The sequence below is a fragment of the Melopsittacus undulatus genome, chromosome 6 (genome assembly GCF_012275295.1).
Source record: "Melopsittacus undulatus isolate bMelUnd1 chromosome 6, bMelUnd1.mat.Z, whole genome shotgun sequence".
Lineage (NCBI taxonomy): Eukaryota > Metazoa > Chordata > Aves > Psittaciformes > Psittaculidae > Melopsittacus > Melopsittacus undulatus.
Window position 1 is genome coordinate 45,791,478 of NC_047532.1, and position 19,486 is coordinate 45,810,963.

The window sequence follows — 19,486 nt, forward strand, 5'->3', positions numbered from 1 at the left end:
TATTTCTTATTAGGATATTATTTCTGGACTGTACTGTGGATATTTTAGATAAGCCTGAAAATTCTTCAAATGGGATTTTTTATTTATGTAGATGGGGGCATGAAAGATACCTTTTCACTCACTTCCAGTACTTGTTATTAGTATTTGTATGCTGTTGAACCAGTTATTTGCTAATCCCTAACAAAGAAGCCTCTCATCCCTGTCTTCTATAAAGAATAATTTCCAAAGACTTTAAGTTCCCCAGGTTTAAACAGTCTTATTTAACATCTGTCTCATCACTTCAAAGAATAAAAGTACATCAAATGTGAAGATTTGAATTTGTTGAATTTGCTAAAATAGCAGGTGAGAATACAGGCACTACTAAAATGATGAGTCCATAAAGAAATAAGAAAATTCTTTTTCATGTTTATCCATGACATTTTTGTGCCATGTTTAGTGTTCTAGCTGGAACTGGAAATAGAGTTTTCTTCCTGCTTAGTAAACCCCCTCCCACAAGTTGTTCATTTCATACCATACTTGGCTTTTATTAGCAGCTTCAAATGTCGCAAGGTAATGGGGTTTGAGAAAAGCAGTCCTTCACATTTTACCAGATAGGCATTACAAGTGAGGCACTGAATTCTCAACATGCACGATGTTCTTTACACTGATGTAAGCGTTGTCAGGCATTCGTGTGTCAGTTAAGTCAAAGGCCTTGAAAAGAACAACCTTGGTTTCAGCAGCTCTGCATGCCTGGTGCAGAAAAAGTAAGCAAAGTATTCTAGAGAGTTCAGCTGATAAATGTTTTCTTGTTTAAGAAGAGCAGACAAGCATCCCAGATGTGATCTGACTGAAGTTAACTTCATGACCCAAATAGACTTGAACAGTGATTAGATTCCCTGTTCCCTTCCTTGTATTTGGAATATTTTAACATCAGTTTAGCACTAATAAAAGGGATGTAAATAGCATTCCCAAAGCAGTACTTTCAGCGAGGATTAGTTTCAAATTTGACAACAGTCCCTGGATTAAGAGACTGCCAAACACCACCCATCAATCACTATTTTTTGCTGTTAAGCCACAAGCACCTTAAGGAAAAGGGGTGCCCAGCTTTCTCTGATCACCTAATGATTGTGAGACCTTGTTGTGGTATCTGTGCATTAAAATCTCTGGCAGTCAGGTATGGAGCACTTAACAATGATACCAAGTTACTCACCGTCCTCTCCAGTTTGGCATAGCAGAGCTATAGTAAGCACATGGTATGCAGGCAAATGCCTGAAGAGCTGAAGGAGAATTCTGCAACAAAAATTGTCTTAGGAATTATGTTACACTAACATTTCTTAGTTACCCTACACTGAGAAGAGTGGGATACAAAAGGTTTGAGCAATTTTATGCAGTTGCTAACACTGTTCACCACAGAGATTTGACTTTATTAGGAAATCTAGGAAGATGTGACCCCGAGATGCTTTACTGTAGACAAGAAGACAGCTGCTTCCACCTCTGTTCAGTCAATAACCTCTGCTGAATGCAAAACAGTTAGTTATTAAGCTTATGAAACTGCCACAAGATGCTACACAGAAACCTCCAAAATCAGAGCTCCATAAACAGAATTCTGAGTAATTTAAGATTTGGATTTCATTTGGCAGCTCGACATGTACGTAAAATTGTGAAGATGCAGCAAGGACTGGTTCTGATGAGTTGATAATTTGCAGAACTGGGTCTGTGTACTTTCAATGCACTGTGTACCCAGTACTCCTCTTCACCAAGCAGAGAGGGACAGGCTGTCCAAAAGGAGCTTACGAACATCTCAGTATTTTGTGCAAATTCATGATGCTTCACTGTGTGTACATGGCAAAGAAGGAAAGCAAGTTCTTAATTTCTTTGCAGAACAGATGGAAACAGACACAAAAGTTGTTGCCAGAGGCCATCTGAGGGTCCAGATAAGGATTTCTCATCTACAGTACCCAAAATAAGTATATTAAACAAATTGGCATATTTCAATATCAGTTATTTATTCAGGGCAGGAACTGCATCACTGTGTGTGATTGCAAACTTCAGGCAAACAAAGGAATATGTAATAATAAAATCTTTAAAAGATTAGAACCTTGCATTTTAGAAATTAATCATTTCTAAAACAAAGGCAAATGAGGAAGAAGGGGAAGGTCATGAATAACTGACAGACCAAAATCTTTTCCCACAAACCAGATGATCAGATATTGTGCAAAATATATGTACAGAATTATTTGTTTAACTTCTTACCCTCCAAATCCATTTCCCTGCACCCCACTGTTGAGAGCATGGAAAATTCACTTGCCTCAAGAAAAACGATTACAGCAAGCTGTCATTTATTACTTCCATACACTGTGGCTGATTGTAAAAGCACTTTTCATTAGCAATATAAAAATACTATTGCAACTGCTGTACAAAGTTGAAGGGTGACAGTCAGCATGGCAGATTCCAACACATTTCCAAGAGAATCCCAGTGTGTGATTGACAGCAACTTCTTACCTGACAAGATAGCAAATTGCCTGTGCAGCTGCTCTATTATATCCACTGCAACCAGCGGCCGTATCTCCTGCTGCATGATTTCATCTGTGCAAGTGAAAACAGAAATATTTAATGAGTTAATAAAACCTTAATGACAATTTTCCAGCAAAACAAAGATGATACTCAAAGGAAAAAGAGCTTGGCTTCGGTATTGGTTCAGACTGTCACAGAGAAGTTTATGATACAGAGTCTCATCTGCAGTGTGCATGCTTTATTGCCTTATGATTCCAGAGAGAGCTTTTCATAAAACAGCTCTAGTAGACTTGGCAGAACTTGTCACAGGTTTGCTGAAGCTTTCAGCCTGTTCTTTCTTCTTCATGTTCCATATTAAGCCATGGCATTTGGCCTCCCACATGAAGCAGCTTTTCAGTTTTTGAAAAGCTTTTACTTTTTTTTTTAAAAAGGTAAGATCTATTTCAGATACAGTGCCATGTTCCACCCTGAACTCCCTGGTCTCTGCTTGAGGACTTTGCATAACCAACCAACCCAGAACAGTTTCTTTTGCTGATGTTTTTTCTACTACAAGCAAATACATAGTAAAAGGAGGAAATAAGGAGCCACAAGGCTTCCTTCTCATGAAAACAAAGCCTGTTCTTTTGAAGTAAACACTGAGAAGTTAAAAAATAACATGGCAAACAGCTGGGGGGGAGGACGGGGGAATAAAAAAAAATTACAGTTTTTGTGTGTGATCTATTTAGTGACCAGCAACTATAATCTCACACTGAACTAATCTGACCTCTTTCTGTACCAGGTGCACCTACATGTTCCCCCCATTCTTCACCCCAGACCAGCAACATTTACTCCGAAATATCTGCCAGCCTGGCTGTTTATGTTATAATAGTACCTATTGTAATTAGGCCTTTAGCCACTGTACAGCTACAGAACAATCAGTCATGGATTTTACAGCTCATCTCTAACTGCCCAGACAACAGGTAGAAAGAAGAAATCTGGGTCCAGATACACCACAGACCAGAGTTAAGGCAGGCAGTTGCTCTGCTTCAGCATCAAGATTTTCATTGACGTCAATACTGAAACCTTTTAGCACACCTGGTTTTAAACAAACTGTCCAGAAATAGAGAGGTCAGAGAGGTTAGAAATCAGCTTCTTTCTGCTGCATCCTAGTCTGCTTTACAAAATGCCATCTCTATCTTTCTTTCAGGCATCCACTCTGATCCTTTCCAGAAATCTAGGATTCTAGGTTTTAAATTACACTATGTTACTTGGAAACTTTTTGGTTCGTTTTCAAATACTTCACTAAAGACTTGAGACAAAGTAACCAAACAACTTGTTGCCCTCTCCTAGACAGATGGTGATGCACAGTATGTGAAGAAGTTACGCAGGTTTTGGCTGATGAGCAAAAAAGGCAATAATTCCAAACAATTTGGGGAAAAAAAAACCCCAAACAAACTCAAGAAGGCTGATTCTGCAAATCCTCCTTTGAACTAAAAAAGGGAAAATTAAAACTAGAATGAGGGATGGTCTTGATGAGGGATCTTCACTTCCATATCGTTTATGCACCCCACTGTCAGCTTCACTGATTCTTGACATTGCAGGTGGCTAACAATAACTGGAAGAGCAAACTAATGAAGTTAAAGAGCTTGGTTTCAGTGATGTTTTGCCAGTATGAAGGCATCATTAATATCAACCAGTCTTGAGAAAACAGAAATCCCCTCTCCCCCCTTCATAGAGATGTTTTGTTAAGTTGCTCTAAAAACAAATTGGTTTCCTATTTCTAAATATGCTTTTTCTACCAAAAGAATTTTGTGGTGTAGGGATATGATGAAGTAATAGAAACAAGAACTGCACAGTGCCAGTTAGTTCTCATTAAACCCCCTGCCTGGGCAAGCTGTGCCACATGGCATTTGCTGTAAACCCCACATTCATCAAGAGACATTCAGATGATGAGAAAGGTGGTATAAAATATATTTGGTGACTAGGAATCACACGCTCAAGAAAGGGCATAGCTCACACACTGACATGCTGGGAAAATAACTTTTAGCATAAGAAACCAGCACAAGACTGAGAAAATCTGAGGAAATAAGGTGCCTCCCAAGCCCAAATGGAAAATCAGTTGACGTGGCTGTGAAATGTCAGCAGCTGTAGCCAACAGCACACAAGGTCACATTTGCCCTCTTCCATCTTCCTTTAGGACAGTGCTTAAAGGTAGTTACTCTTCAATACTGATAATTTTGTAATAGCATTACAGGGCTTGCAAAAGAAGTCCTAGTCCTTGGAAACATATGATTACCTGGGGCTGCTGAAGGAAGTTTAATCATTGACTAAAATAAAAATGTGAAAAAAATTTTGAAAGCAAACAAGACAATAGAGTTCTGGTTTAGTTTTACAGCCACGCATTTTACCTAACATTAGTGAGCATTAATACATTCTTATCTTCCACTAAGTATTCCAGGAGGCTCTGCAGCCTTCCTGATCTGTGTACTGCAAGCCATAAGCCTGCAGGAAGTGGTGTTCAGCCTCTTAGGTGGAAGAAATGTACCATTTTCCTGCAGGATAGATACCACAGCAAAGAAAACCTGCTTTTTACTTACTGATAATGGGCATGTTTTAATTCATTACCTGGGGACCCAAAAGTCAACGAGAAAGTTTTAGAAACCTGACAAGCCACAGGAGCTTTGCAACAACCACCTGGCTTTATTGCACCTTGCTAATATCTGCAGAAGAGCTTGAACAATTCCTGGTCACTTCAAAGTAGTCCTGTTCTCTGATAGAAAATCTGTATAGCCATGCAGCTAAAGATCACATCAAAACACACACCAGGCAAATGGCTGAAACATGGTTATCTTGACAACCTTGACTCAGGCATTTCCTAGCTTCTCTGTCATTATTCTTGTGGTCTTAGATTCTTATTTATTTATTTATCTATTTTTAACTGAAGAGGCAGTTACACATAAGCTTCTCAAATTTAAAAAAAGAGAAAAGCTTCACTGATCAAACAGTATTAAGTGAAACACCACCAGTCCCCTACATAGGTCACCAAAGTTCAATCTTTACACATATCATGCAATTCTTCATTAGTTGAGCTAGCTGAATTTGCCAGGACAGTTAAAATAAAGTAAGTTCATCTATTCTTGATTCTCCTCTTAAAATTGCTATAAATTCAATTCCTAGAGAGAGCAGAAAAATTAGGCCTTATGGTTTTGCTTGCCAAGGTTTCCTATGAAGGAGGAGAAAAAGAAAAGCAATTACCATAGCCATCTGTCTGACCCAGCTTCTCCTCCCTCCCAAACCTCTAGGGAGGCTAGCTGCAACTGTGCTATCTAATCTTTAAGGGGAAAGCCATTCAGTTACGCTTCATAATACCTCACTCAAAAATGAAATATGCTTGGGCTTCCCCACATATGCACTTGCCTATTTTATTTCTTGCCACAGCTGTACGTATTCCTGCAGCAGGTCTGGAGCACAGCCCACAGAATGCTGCCTTCAGAGCTACACCACCAACAGCTGATTAAAAGCAACAAGGAGCATAATCTTTTCCCTTCTCTTCTCTGAGCAGACAGAAACTAGTTTACATGCTAATGGCAACTAATGGCTTCCAACAGTATTGGAAAGATGACCTGCTGGAGTGAAAGACTGGACTGCACTGAGTAGATTGACACAGCAGTGCCTGTTACTTCATGAAAGTCAAACAAAAGCAATGAGCCATAACAGTATTTCTTTGTTTTTTATTGAGTGAATGCTACAACTGCCTGGCCTTCTGTTGACTAGGAGAGGGAGGTGCTTCAATCCATCACCTAAAGTCACTCTTCTTGGAATAATGGGTTACAAATTTCCAGCATAAGGCCAGAGATTTAGGACACCTAATATTATGTGCTAATTCTTCTTGAAAAGTACCAAAAGGCAACACAAATTCAGAGTTCAAAAGTTGCAAAGTACCTACAGTTCAAATGTTCTCAAGTCCTGTGTCTGCTTGCCATGAACAACAACCTTTAGCTAGGAGTCTAGCAGAGCTTAGTTAGATTTCAAGAATGAAACGCACTAAGGAGACAAAATTGCCTATCTTCACTAACAAGGTTTAAGAAGTCTACAGGTTTCAAAAATATTCTGTCCACCAGAATTTCCAATGCAAACCCTTAAGCAAAACATTTCCCTTCCTGAAGGCCAAAACCAACTTCAGTGTTATTACATCAGAGAAAAGAGCTCTTGGTTTGAATTTGGGTTGTGGGGGATTTTTTTGTAATTCTAGTTATTTCTCTCACCATTTGTGGCTTTTGTTCACTTTTCGAAAAGGTTTATTCTTTCAGCCCAGACAGAAATAGCAAGATCAGTTCCTGATACAAGCTGGCTGTGCTACAGACTGTTTGCTTTAAAGAAGAACTAAAACTCTGGCTATAAACAGAAAGAAAATCCCATCCTTTCACTTATTTTCCTGCACATTCACACCTTTTTTTTTTTTTGCTAACCCATGCTGAGTCAGCTGAAAAATAAGCCAGGAAAAAGGTTATTGGAGTAAAGTGAAGCAATTTTTTCTTAGTTGATGGCTTCTTATTTGGGTTAGCTCTCCGTAAAGGATCTTGAACGGTACAAGTACTAGTAAAGCATGGGTGGGAAATGGCAAGGCCAGGACTATCTCTTCCAGCAGAGAATCACACTTAGATCAGCTTAGAGAAAAGCTAAAACGCAGCATAGATAGGTGACTGGTGTCAACTTTTCTCTCAGATAATTTGCTAACCAAAAACAACTATAGAACCTATAAAGTGTATTTGTTGAAATGCAATTTCTATTCTCATTAAAGCCAAGCTTCATAGGAAAGTTTGCTAATGAACTTCCAAGGACAGAAGATTCTTCTAAAATATTTAAGTAACTCTGTTCATGTTTGGAGGAATCCCTAAAATATTTGTTTGCTTCTTTAGTTGAGTGGTTTAAGGTTTTTTTTGGTGGGTTGTTTGCTTGTTTTTAACTGTTACACCAAACCAAACTTTGCGTACACTAACGTAGTAGAAATCTGGACAAGCAAGGCCAGGAGCAACACTCCAACTGTCTTGAGTGATCCATGCCTGATATGCCGTCATCCCTTGAGAAGGGATAGATCTAGGCCATGGTGTGGATGGAATTGCCTTGCAAGCTTTCCAAAACAATGTCCATGAAAGAGAGAAAGGTTAGAAACGCACACCTTTCTCTGAAGAGCTCAAAACCCTGTGTATCTATTTGGGCAGAAGCTGAACTAGTGCCTGATGTGACCTTCTATTGCACGGTATATCTGCTCTGAAGTTTTCTCCTTTCATTATGCAAGTTGTAATCAATATTTCGAAAGCATTCTACGCAACCTAATGAAGGACCTACAGCTTTACCTGAGCATTGCTTTGCAGGCACATTAAACATTTCTTCCAATTCTAGGTACTTCTTAGGATCACTGCATTTTTCAGTTCATCTCATTGGCTAAATTTAGTGTTCACTTTTAACATAAAATTACAGGAGTGCAGAGGTCACAGACTGAAAAGATATGTTTAGTGGTTGTGGTTTTCCATGCTCCAGGAGTGGTTACGGGCTTTGTTAAAACAAGCTATTCTTACAGGCAGGCATAGTACACACTAAGAGTCTACTATGGCTAACTTGGAATAGGGTGAAGAGAAAGCTGTTTGTATCAAAGAACTGAAATAACGTCCTCCCAGCAGGAAATCCTCTCATGTTCGGTTTCTTGAGTAGGCATACTGGGTCACTGTGGTAACTGGAAAATCTTACCACCCTAAAGATGCAAACTATGCTTCAAGTTTACTAAATGAAAGATTCAAGAGAGGCTCAAAGTAGTCGTTAGTGGCAACCTCCAAAGGAGATATTTGAATGCTGTCCAAGTAAGAAAGTGAGGATATTATGAACTATCCAGAATCAGCAAAGAGCTAAAGAAACACACCATTCCAAATCATTTGCCCAGCAATTGTCAGGGGGTTTTGGCGGACATTGCTTGATTTCACATAACACACACTGGGATATTATAAGGGGATCTTACAGCCTGCTTCCAAATGAAACACAAACACTTCTCCAATAAAAGGCATTAAAGGCCAGTGTCTAAGCATCAGCTTCAAGAAATTAGTCCAGATTTACAGCAGCATGGCACAGCTCCTTTCTAGTCCCTCAGTAGTGAAAACTTGATGGTTTCTAATTTTTGCCAGAGAAAAGTTAATTCGTCTTCCTTCCAAAAACCATGCTTCACAACAATGCTGTATGCTAGAACACAAATTCATGCTCATAGAATGGAAGACAACAAAAGAAGGTTTCACATTTCCACACTGTCATGTTAAAATCCAAGACTAACAAAAAGCACATGTCACAAACTGCAAAGCTAAGATACATTTGCAACAATACTTGGATACCAAGCTCATCAAGGGAGGGCAGCCTATGTGGCAGACTTCATTCCTTCCTCCCCAGAACTTGCCAGCAGAGAGTTCCACAGCTGAAACAGCATCTTAGAAAAATTTTACCCACTGTCTGCTCTGAATTATTGTATCCAGCAAAATTGTTTCAGAGCCTATTCCTACAATTTTTGAGGGACCATTTGGCTCAGGAGCTGCAGTACTGTTTACTTAGTCCTGAATAGAGGCCAGTTAGCTCAAAAATATTTCCCTGGTTACTACCATTGGAGACAAACAGTGAGACATAGCAGCCATCGCTGTTGCCAGCAGTACTCCGAACATATACCTCAGTTACAGGATTCACAGCCAACCTCTCTGCCCAAGGAGACCCAGCCACCCTTCCAGCAGTCTTCTCCAAGCTGTCACCAGCATCTCGGTTCAGATGCCCATCAGGAAAAGCAACAGAAACAGACTGCAAAAAATTATGCCTCCCCTGTAGACCCACACACACTCACAAGCATGTGCCCTCCCTTGTGTCGCTGGCTGGCTTCTCTGCAGTCCGTCTGTGGTAATGAGTTCATATGAGGCAGAGGGGACGAATGGAGAAGCAGCCTCCTGGGGAAGCAGTCCTGGATCTAACCAACAGTGCACCAAAGAGCTGACGCTTTCCTGGAGGAGACTGGACAAATTGCTTAGTAACTGCTCCAACAGAAACCACAGCAGAGACCTCCGATACCCCAGACCAGGCTTTAACTATCCCTAAGGTACAGCTGGCTTCTTCCCTCACAGGCAGCTCTCCATTCAGATCCTTAGACACTTTGAAGGAATTCACAGCTTAGCACAAACAAAGGTACATCCCAACAAGAGGCAAAACAAATTCAATTGCTCAGACTAAGGCATGGAAAGGGCTCTAATTAAAATAAATAGCAGAGTATTCAAGGCCAAGGGAAACCAATAGTGCTGCTATGAATGGCTGTCTCAGTGTACTATCCCGAAGGCACACCCACACACCAAAGCATAGTAGTGCTATTTAAAGATAAAGGAGAAGACTGCGTGAGACCTATGAATTTGGCTAGAAACATGATGATAGCTTTTGAGCAGTGGAGTAATCTGTTCTGCATCTCTAGTTCAATAAACACTTCAGGACACAGGTTTGCACAGCACATGAAGAGAGTTCACATATGCTTTCTTGCTGGTGTGGCAATGGTGACATGGCACCTACAGCTGTCTGAAGTAATACCAAGTCACCATTTTAGCATTAAGCTGCTTGATAAAACTGTACCTCTACTACCACAAACCCCAGCAGCTCAGTAACTTCAGATAGAAGTCACTCTTTACCTAGGGTGTAGAAGAGTAGTTCTCCCCTAGGATGCATGATGTAGTAGTAACAGTTTCGGGTTTTGTGTCCTGCAGCAGTCAGGCTCAAAAAAGACAAGCATCATTTGTTTTATAGATAGAGAAATTAAGGCATCAGGAGAGGAATCCAGGTCACCAGCCAACCTCAGTTTCCCTCACCTGCTACAGACAGACACTATTAGGTGGATAAAGGCAGATTAGGAGAGCAAGCAAGGTATGCAGTATGTTTTTACATTGCCCTCTATTTCCTCATCATCTCCAAACTGCATGCTAAAAAAATTAATTTACCAGCTGCAGTGAGTGTGTAATGTTACTCTCTGCTGCCCATACTGATATAAATGTCCACATGTAACTAATACACAGCCAATATCTGTTGCTCATTCCAGATACATTTTGCTCTTAGGAGGGGAGGCTGCGAGTAGGAGATTCACCCCCAGCTCTGCTTGTGCACAGAGAATAGACAATAGCCCAGCTACTCACAGAGACCCAGCTCATCTTCAGTGGGAGCCCTGCAACAGGGAGCAGAGTCAGTGCAGAGGTGAGTTCCACAGCCAGACCCTGGCGCAGTGCCCTGCCCTCTCCCAGGCAGCGTTCCTAACCTTCCTGCAGAGACTCATCCTCTCTAAGAGCAGAGGTCAAAGAAGCTCCAAAGTGTTATGGACAAGTGTTCACATCAATGTAAATGGCTAAAAATGTGACAGATGATTAGACTCTAAAAATCATTCTAACCCCATGTGTAGAGATGCTGCAGAAGTAGCAGATCCAGCTGTGGAGTTATAAAACTAAATGCTACTCTGCATGTGAACAGAAATAACCAACCTTATGGTGGATTCCTGAGATAAGGAATTGTCATGGTTTGAGCATGTTTTGAGGTTGGTTTTGTTCAAGGTTTTTTCCAGCCAGGTGGAGGAGGGGAGGCCGGAAGGAAGGAGAGACAGGACACCTGACCCAGGCTAGCCAATGAGGTATTCCATACCATAGCACGTGATGCCCAGGATGCATACCGGGAAAGGGAGGAAAATGGAGGAGGGAGCACGTGGTGCTCGGCCAGGCAGGGTGGAGTGAGTTATGGGTTGGTGGCTGGTGGGGTGTTGTATTCTCTTCACTTGTTGTTTGCTGTATCATTATTATTTGTAGTGGTAATGGCAGTGGTAATTCTGTGTTATGCCTTAGCTATTAAACCGTTCTTATCTCAATCCGTGGGGGCTACATTCTTTGGATTTTCCTTCCTAACTCTCCGGGAGTTGGGGGACTTGGTTTAAACCACGACAGGAATGAACTCATTGTAGAAGAGGTACCAAGAAATTCCTCTTAGTCCACTACAAGCTCAAAGGAAAGCTCATCAGGCAGCACTTTTAATTTCATAAGCTAGATTCACAAGTGTCTGACATTTTTTCATTTGCATAATTAGTAAAGGTAATTTCAGCATGCATCTGTAAAATGTCTTTGCCAAGCTGAAAAGCCTTAAGTTGTGTCTCAGTAGAACAACAGAGGCACTATCCAAATATTGTCCCACCAGCATACAGCACATGGAATATAGTAACACAGATGTTTCAGGTTTTGTTACTGGGTATTGGCAAACATCTGCAGTGCATATGGAAGTTTACTTAAAAAAAAATAAAAAAATTCAAAGACCTGATCCCTCCTTTCTATAATACACCCCAATTTCATTGAAATAACTGTCACCATCCAAGCATCAGACCCCACATGTTCATGTATTCACACCTGTGGATATGGGTCTCCAAAAGCATGACAAGGAATGGCTGGTACCTAAATGCCTCTATCTCAGAGAACATCCTCCCAGATTCTTTCACTGCAGGACTGGGGGGACCACTAGGTTCATTGTGTTTGACTTAGTGAACACACAAGAAGTTCACAGAAATTGGATTAAACCAGCATTTTAGAAAGCTCTTTAATCTTATGTCAAAGACTGTAGGCAACTACAAATCCACCTCTCCCCCTAAAGCTGGCCTAACACAAATAAATTGGTTTGTGTTTCAAAGCTCTCACTTTAATTTCCAGTCAACTGATTCTTATTGTGGGTTTGACTTTTTTCTCTGGCAGATCTCCCTTCTTGAGTCTTGGATCAAAGGGAAATGAAACAGAGTACCCCATTCTTTTACCTCTTCCCACCTTACCTCAGCTTTTCCCAGTGCTAGCAGAGGATGACCTTACTAATTAAGAGCATCCCAATTTCATAATCAGATCTTCAGTCATGTAGATTCTTGCTCCTTAGAGGCCCCTACAGCAACATACTGCACCGAGGTGGTGACTCAAGGGTTTAAACAAATAGCCTGAACTCAGCAATCCCCAATTTAATGACTCACAGTCACGGTTTCTGGATACGAATAAAGTACTGTTGTTGTGCAGAACGACTTTACTGAGACACCCTGGCTTAGAAAAAGGTGGGAAAAAAAAAGGTAAATGCTTGCTCAATAATTCTTGTGTGTTGTAAAAGCCTGGAGGAGTTTTCCCCCCTTGAGAAATGGAATGAACTAATAGGATCAGAAATCTGTGCAACAAGACACCTGGTATAGTCCAAATATTAACACATAAAAAGCAGGGCTGCTACAACCAAACTTTATTTATCATTCTTTTATACTTGAGCACAAATAATTCTACTAGATAACATCCAGGTGGTGAAGGAGGTGAGCCTATGACTTAGAAATCTCACTAGGCAGGCTAATCCACAGCAAGATACAGATAATAAAGAAGCAGCATAATTTGTACACAAGATTAACATATTAGCACTTCAGAATTGGATACTTAAGCAGGACTTGAAGCAGCAGAACTGAAAATGGAGACCAAGCTTTGTGGGCACAACCAGGGGGAGAGCTCTGCACAAATGTTCTCCAACCTTCCAGTGTATTCAGCATGATTTCCCCCTGAAATCTCCCTTGACAGTTTACACTACAATTTTGGCAATACAGAAAAAAGGAAACCGAGCTATTATCTTGTGGTAATAAGTCCCACAAGTTAACAAAACATTACCAATTACAGCAATCTGTCTGTGCTTAATGCTTTTCCATTTCAAGTTGTTTCTTGCTCTGGTATCATGGGAGGAAGGGAAAAACATAAATACCCAGAAGGCCTCTGCTATAACTTGCCCTTCAAGAATTTGTTCTCTTGATCTTCTCAATACTACATTCCATTTATCTCTCAAAACTTCTTTTAAATGGAAATCAAGCTACACCTTCCCTATTTTCATCACCATTCTCTGGAATTCTCTGATTAGGTGAACAGAGCTCAGTATTGCTCAATAGCAGCAGAGCAGGCTGCATATCAATGGGAACAGGTGAAGAGAGACAAAACATTTAAGATGACCTTTTCTCAGAAAAACTTCTGTGGAAAACAGAATAATATTTTATTTTAGCTATTTTCTTTGCAGTGAGAGCCAGCTGAAAAACATTTATCCCAGGTTCCCTTGGTAGCACTTTATATTAAAGATGATACAATATGAAAATAAAACAAGCAAAATTCTGAGCAACACACAGGGAAGCACTGTGACCACATTGGAGGGAGTTTAGAAATATCTTCCACTTACTTCCACTGCAGATTTCAGTCTTCACACAAAACAGTCACTTTCTCCAGTAACCAGCACCTTTGTGGAAAGGTCAGCCATGTGGGAAAGGAAAAGAACTTCTCATTTATTTCACTATTGAAGGTAGAAAAGCTAAAAAAAGTCAGTTTTCCCAGTTTATATCCAAAAGTCCTCCGATCCAGGGCCAGGTACCTCCACTAGTTTCACATAAACAACACACTCCTTTCCCTCAATATTAAACCCTAGTACAAGGTCATCCTGACAGAAATAAACCAGACCCTTTTCCTCCCTGAACAGATAGATCTGAAGAACTACTTTTCATTTCCAGCAGTAAGAGAGACACAGCAGTAGAACTGAGAACAAGTGCCCATGACTACTGGACAGACAGAACTATGGCATTCCTCTCTCCTACAGGAGGACTAAATCAGAAACACTCTGTTAGCACAAGAGACAGGTCCCCATCCTACTGGCAAGGAGGATCTTTCCTGCGCTTGCAGCAACTGCGAAATCCTGAATAGCCTCAGTATTTGTAGAACCATAGAATAGTTAGGGTTGGAAAGGACCTTATGATCATCTAGTTCCAACCCCCCTGCCATGGGCAGGGACATCTCACACTAAACCATGTCACCCAAGGCTTCATCCAACCTGGTCGTGAACACTGCCAGGGATGGAGCATTCACAACTTCCTTGGGCAACCCATTCCAGTACCTCATCATTCTCACAGTAAAGACCTTCTTCCCTATATCTAACCTAAACTTCCCCTGAACTGTGCAATCCTCAGTGTCTGCAGACTCATGACCCTTGTTTATGCAGCCACCAACCCTGAGAACAGATGAAAAAACACACATTTATTTACATAAGAATATATGTTCTGCATGCAGCCTCAAGCTCAACAGCATGCAGAAGCATAGTCTAATCAGCCAATGATTATCCATCCATGTAAAGCTCTAGTAGATGTGTGGTTGTATTGGAGGACTCAAGCATCACAAGGGAAGCTAATAGAGAGCATCTGTGGCCAGAGAGGTCCATTTTCACAGGAGGTATTCCCAAGCATAAAAGTTGTGAACTAGCAGTTGGGTGATATGAATAGTCTTATCAGTGCTATAAAGGCATATGAGCCACTGTCCAAGAATATTTCATGACATGAGGCTAATGCTTTGCTTTCAGCCTCAGTATTTCTTTTGTGAGGAACTGAGAACACTACAAGGAGGACCAACTCTGGACAGGATTCCCTGCCACATTTCTTACCTGGCTTCTGCGAGCTCTTTCCTTTTGGTTGTCAGTCATAGCAACTTGGAGCAGCTGCTCTCAGAGAATCCCAAGGTCACATACTGGTACTCAAAGTTGCACCATTTGTATATCAGACTCCAGAGGGGAATTCAGCACCAGTAGATGAGTTCATAAAGCAAGGTCCTTCCTCTACCTGTTGCTGGGAGCTGGGGCTGTGGAGCTCTGAGCAGTCATCACAGGGCCATAGGAAAGCTGCCCTTCAACTAACCCCTTACAGTGGTACATTCTTTTTGTAAATACACACTATTTTCATCTTTTTACATGAACAGAAAACTACAACCAAGCTTGAAACCACTCATCAAAACAAATCACACTGAATCAAAAGAAGCCTTGAACTTGCATGATCCAGGAACTGGATTGGCTTGGCACAGTGTTGCTTGCTATGGGGTACTGCGGATGAAAGGCAGGTTACAGCAGGCCACTTCAGGCCTGACTGCAACCACATGACCTTCATTTCTGCTGTAGTTACCTGTCTGCCTTCCATCTCATTCTGATACTTAGTACAGGAGAAAAAATTGCCACATATTATTCACAGGGCTCCAAAGGTGTGGTCTGCATGTGAAAAACACTTCATGCCAACTAGTCCTCAACAACACTCCAGCTGGATCTTTGCACTGACCCTAAGTGAGAATGAAGTCAGAATACACCACAGAGATCCATAATTCTGCATTGCCACTATGCTCAGACAGAGCTAGCCTGAGAAAAAGACACACATCCACAGCTAGAGTTTGTCAATGAGTCTTTGCTAGTATCAAAGGACTAGCAAGATGAGGCAGGCAGAGCCAAAGTTCTCTGGGACAGATCACCTTTCTTCTCCTGCATTTATGTCACACCTACTGCAACAGGAAACTGGTCTAACCTTCAAGGGTAGCTACATCATCAGGATCCACTATTTATGAAGGTGGGTAATTCCCACTGCTTCTGCTTTGCAGATAAAGAAACTAATGCCAAAACTAGAGATGAGTGCAAGGTCAGAGGCAGTTCAGAGCAGGAGCAAAGAACCCAGGCAGTGTTGGTGTTATAAATTCCTGTGCCCTCTTGCCAGCTCTTCAGCCACCTTCTAACATTGTCACCACATGCAGAGTTTGTCACTAGTGTATTCTCATAGCTCACACAGCTCTATTGAATGCAACTGTGCCCCTAGAAATTACATAACTACTCTCCCTCCTGATGCCTCACTGGCAAAATTCATAATAAAAGCAGTGAAGATGCTTTCTGCTTCACAAAATGGCAACAGGCTCAGACTGACTTGACATATCTGCTCTCTAACAGAAAATGATTTTCCAAGGGATTTCCACCCATCCACTCTGCCAGGTCATCTCTCTATGTGAGAAGCAGGGAAGGTGTTTCCCTGGGAACAGTAACCATGGCAAAGCTCTAACCAGCATCTTCCCCTCTTTACCTACAGGAAGAAAAGGAATAGCAGATGCCTGAGATCTGCCTCCAGGAGGCCCATGGGCCCCCAAAGCTGTAAGCAACCTGGAAGCACCTGATCAAAGATTCAAGAAGGAATTTCCAATTAATTCTGTTCTGTTGCTTACTCAGATACCAGACATTTCTGCCATGTTGTGCTGAACTCAGAATGCCTCATTACAAAGAGTGCAACTGGAAACATCAGTGTTACTGAAAGGTCAGCCAAATACAACAATGCGTAAGTAGGCACTGAGCCCAAAAATCAGTGTGGATAGATAGCCAGTAGAAGCAGAGGTACAACAGACTAGCTTTGCAGTTTTCAAGCCCTGGCATTGTGTGTTAGAGCCCTATTAAAGAAAGCATCTGCAAACCCCAATTTGCCAGCAGATAACCTGCTTCTGGGCCACATCTTTTTCTGCGGAATATTCTCGATATACCAGACTGAATACAACTCTTTGCTGAAGAGATAATTAAAACATACTAAACACTTAAGTTGAATGCAGAATCATGTTGCATACTTTGGGGGATCTTTTTGTCATGTACTAGTGAACTTGCAATAAATTTCTGGATTTGAGGTTTGCTAAGTATTCATTCAAGTTAACAGAGCAAATGACACCAAAGAGTTTCTTTCTCTCACATGACTCGTAGAGAAAAAATGTTCTATGATTCAGCAAGCTTGATAAGTGACTAAACAGCCAACAGCCTAGATCTCAGCTACCATCACTCCACTTCAGAGTTAACATGCAGTTAGCACAAATTGCCAGGACACCAGTAGCAACCTACTCAGAGTGGAATACTGCCCTATACCAAAATTGACTCACATGTGGCACAAAAAGCTTGATAGTCCAAGTTTCTGTTAGGAGTACAGTGAAACCAGAATCTTTACAATGAGAAAGATACTCACGTTCTACATAGTAATAGGAGCAAAGGGTGAGAGGGTCAATGGGGTCATTAAACCTAACACAAACATTCATACCAAAAGCTATTTTACATGCACAACAAATACCTGCTCTGGGCATACACAGAAACCTCAGTGTCTAACACTCAAATGAAATAAACATTTATTCAGAATAAGTCTAGCACTTATTTTAACCTCCTCTAGGTCAAATCACTGCAAGTATCCCAGAACTATGCAGCCAAGTCAAATGATGCACTTATACCTCAGTAAATACTCAAATCCAACTACTTGCGTTTATTTACCACTGACTCCTCAGAGAAAACATTAGAAAAATAATCTCTTTTTGCATATCTCCTAGGAATGCAATGCAGCTACCACTAAGAGAAGGTGCTATTTCTTTTAAAGATGCTGCACATACCTTTCTTCGCCATACGCTCCAATCTAATGCATCCTCCTATAAAGTCATGATAAGATTTCATTTCTCCTTCTGTTATCCGGACAGCAGTGAAAGGTAGATTCCTGGGCACCTGTTGTCCACATTTCCGACACCAAGAAGCCATTGCCACAGCTCAGGAGATTCTTGACAGGAATCTGCTCTTTCAGTTTGCTGGAATTCAGCCTGATTCTTCAGCCGTCAGTCCAGGCTGGTGATTTTATCCCACTTAGTTCATTCAAGGTCACCCACGCCAGCAGGATGTTCGCCATTGCAATTGGCTAAGACTTTTATAGGCTTACTGACTGTGTTTGTTTCTCCTTCCTTCCTTTCAATATCAGTTTACTTTATTCTCTCATTCAGAATTAAAGCTGTGAACCTCAGCACAGCCCATGCCCTGAATGGCTTCCTTATCATTAATTTAAAGCTATCTTATAAGCAACAATGAAGAGAGAAGATCCCAGAAGCACACTGCAAGATCACAGACTGTCTCTTCAAAAGCATACCAGATATGATCATGAAGATTTTTTTCTTAAATATTTTTCTTCATGACTTTTGGTTCCTTTTGTGCTTATGATTTTATGATTCACCACCAAGAATGGATTTTTTACTGCTGCATTTCAGCTTGGACGGTGCAAGGAGACTGCTCTGCAGAGCTGCTCAACCAATTACTCATATGCCTGGCAGTGGCACTGGGAGGCTGCAACTGTACAGAAAAGCCCGCTGCTGCTGTGCACAGTCCCTGCTCGTAAGATCTGATAATCTAAATGAGCAGAGTAGCAAATGGAGGACAGAAGAGAAATACTGCTGGCAGACAAACTCGGCTAGCTGTGCAATCCCCAGCCCAAATTCAGTTTAAAAAGAACTTAGATCCATCAGTTTGACACCAAAAGAAGAAATCTGAAACATACATTCAGACATCTCTTTTGAAGGGGCTGGATGTTTAGGTTGACTTTTTCCATTTTAATAACCAATATAATACAAAGCATTGGTTAGAGAGCCTAGTGAAGAAACTAGTACTAGTGGAACTGAGTGCAGAGAGCACCCAATCCCAGCGCAGGGAGGAAAAAAAGGAAACCTTCCCTGGAACAGGGAGAGGACTGCACAGGAGAGGCATGAACGGGCACAAGGCCAGCACTGGTGACGGTGCAAAGAATACAGTAAAAACCTACTGAATCAGGGCTGAACTGCAACGCAGAGCTCAACTGCAGGGACCTGGCTATAGAACAAGGCTCCTGCAAGGATCTTATACACAGGTCAGGAGAGTCTTTGCCTTCCTCTGCCTCAATCACGACTACCAGTTGCCACCTTACATATAGCAGAGGGAGCAGGTACAGAAAATGGCAAGCATGCTTCTTTGGGTCTTCTCCATAGATAACACAGAATGAAGGGCTGCTTTCTGGCTGCTCCAGAGAACCATGACAGAATGTTTGGAAAAGCTAAGAAAGAGAACTTTTTCTGCTCATGAACTGCCAGCATTGCCTAGCCACATCATCTGGGTTGGTCTGTCAATGAAAAAGCAAGTAAACAAATGAAAGAAAGTGTAATCAGAAATGAAAAAAAAAAAAAAAAAACAAAAACAAAAACAAAAAACAACCCAACCAGCAATCACACAGATATCTTTAAATGCCATTAACCAAATCAGAAGACCTGCACCAGTTCCTAGTTTCATTAGAAATACCAGTTCACCTTGGAATTGGAACTTGCTGACAAGTGCTTGCTGTCAT

General features: G+C 41.2%; 1 protein-coding gene across 1 annotated transcript in view; it reads right to left on the minus strand.

Moving 5' to 3' along the window:
• MCF2L2 (MCF.2 cell line derived transforming sequence-like 2) overlaps positions 1 to 17,886 on the minus strand; it is a 159,748-nt gene extending 141,862 nt beyond the window's left edge. Inside the window, exons 1-2 of the mRNA XM_034064321.1 lie at positions 17,745 to 17,886; positions 2,482 to 2,565 (exon numbers count right to left, since the gene is read on the minus strand). Of these exons, the coding sequence (XP_033920212.1) occupies positions 2,482 to 2,565; positions 17,745 to 17,886 (226 nt within the window). The remainder of the gene's footprint in view (positions 1 to 2,481; positions 2,566 to 17,744) is intronic.
• Positions 17,887 to 19,486: the final 1,600 nt, after the last annotated feature.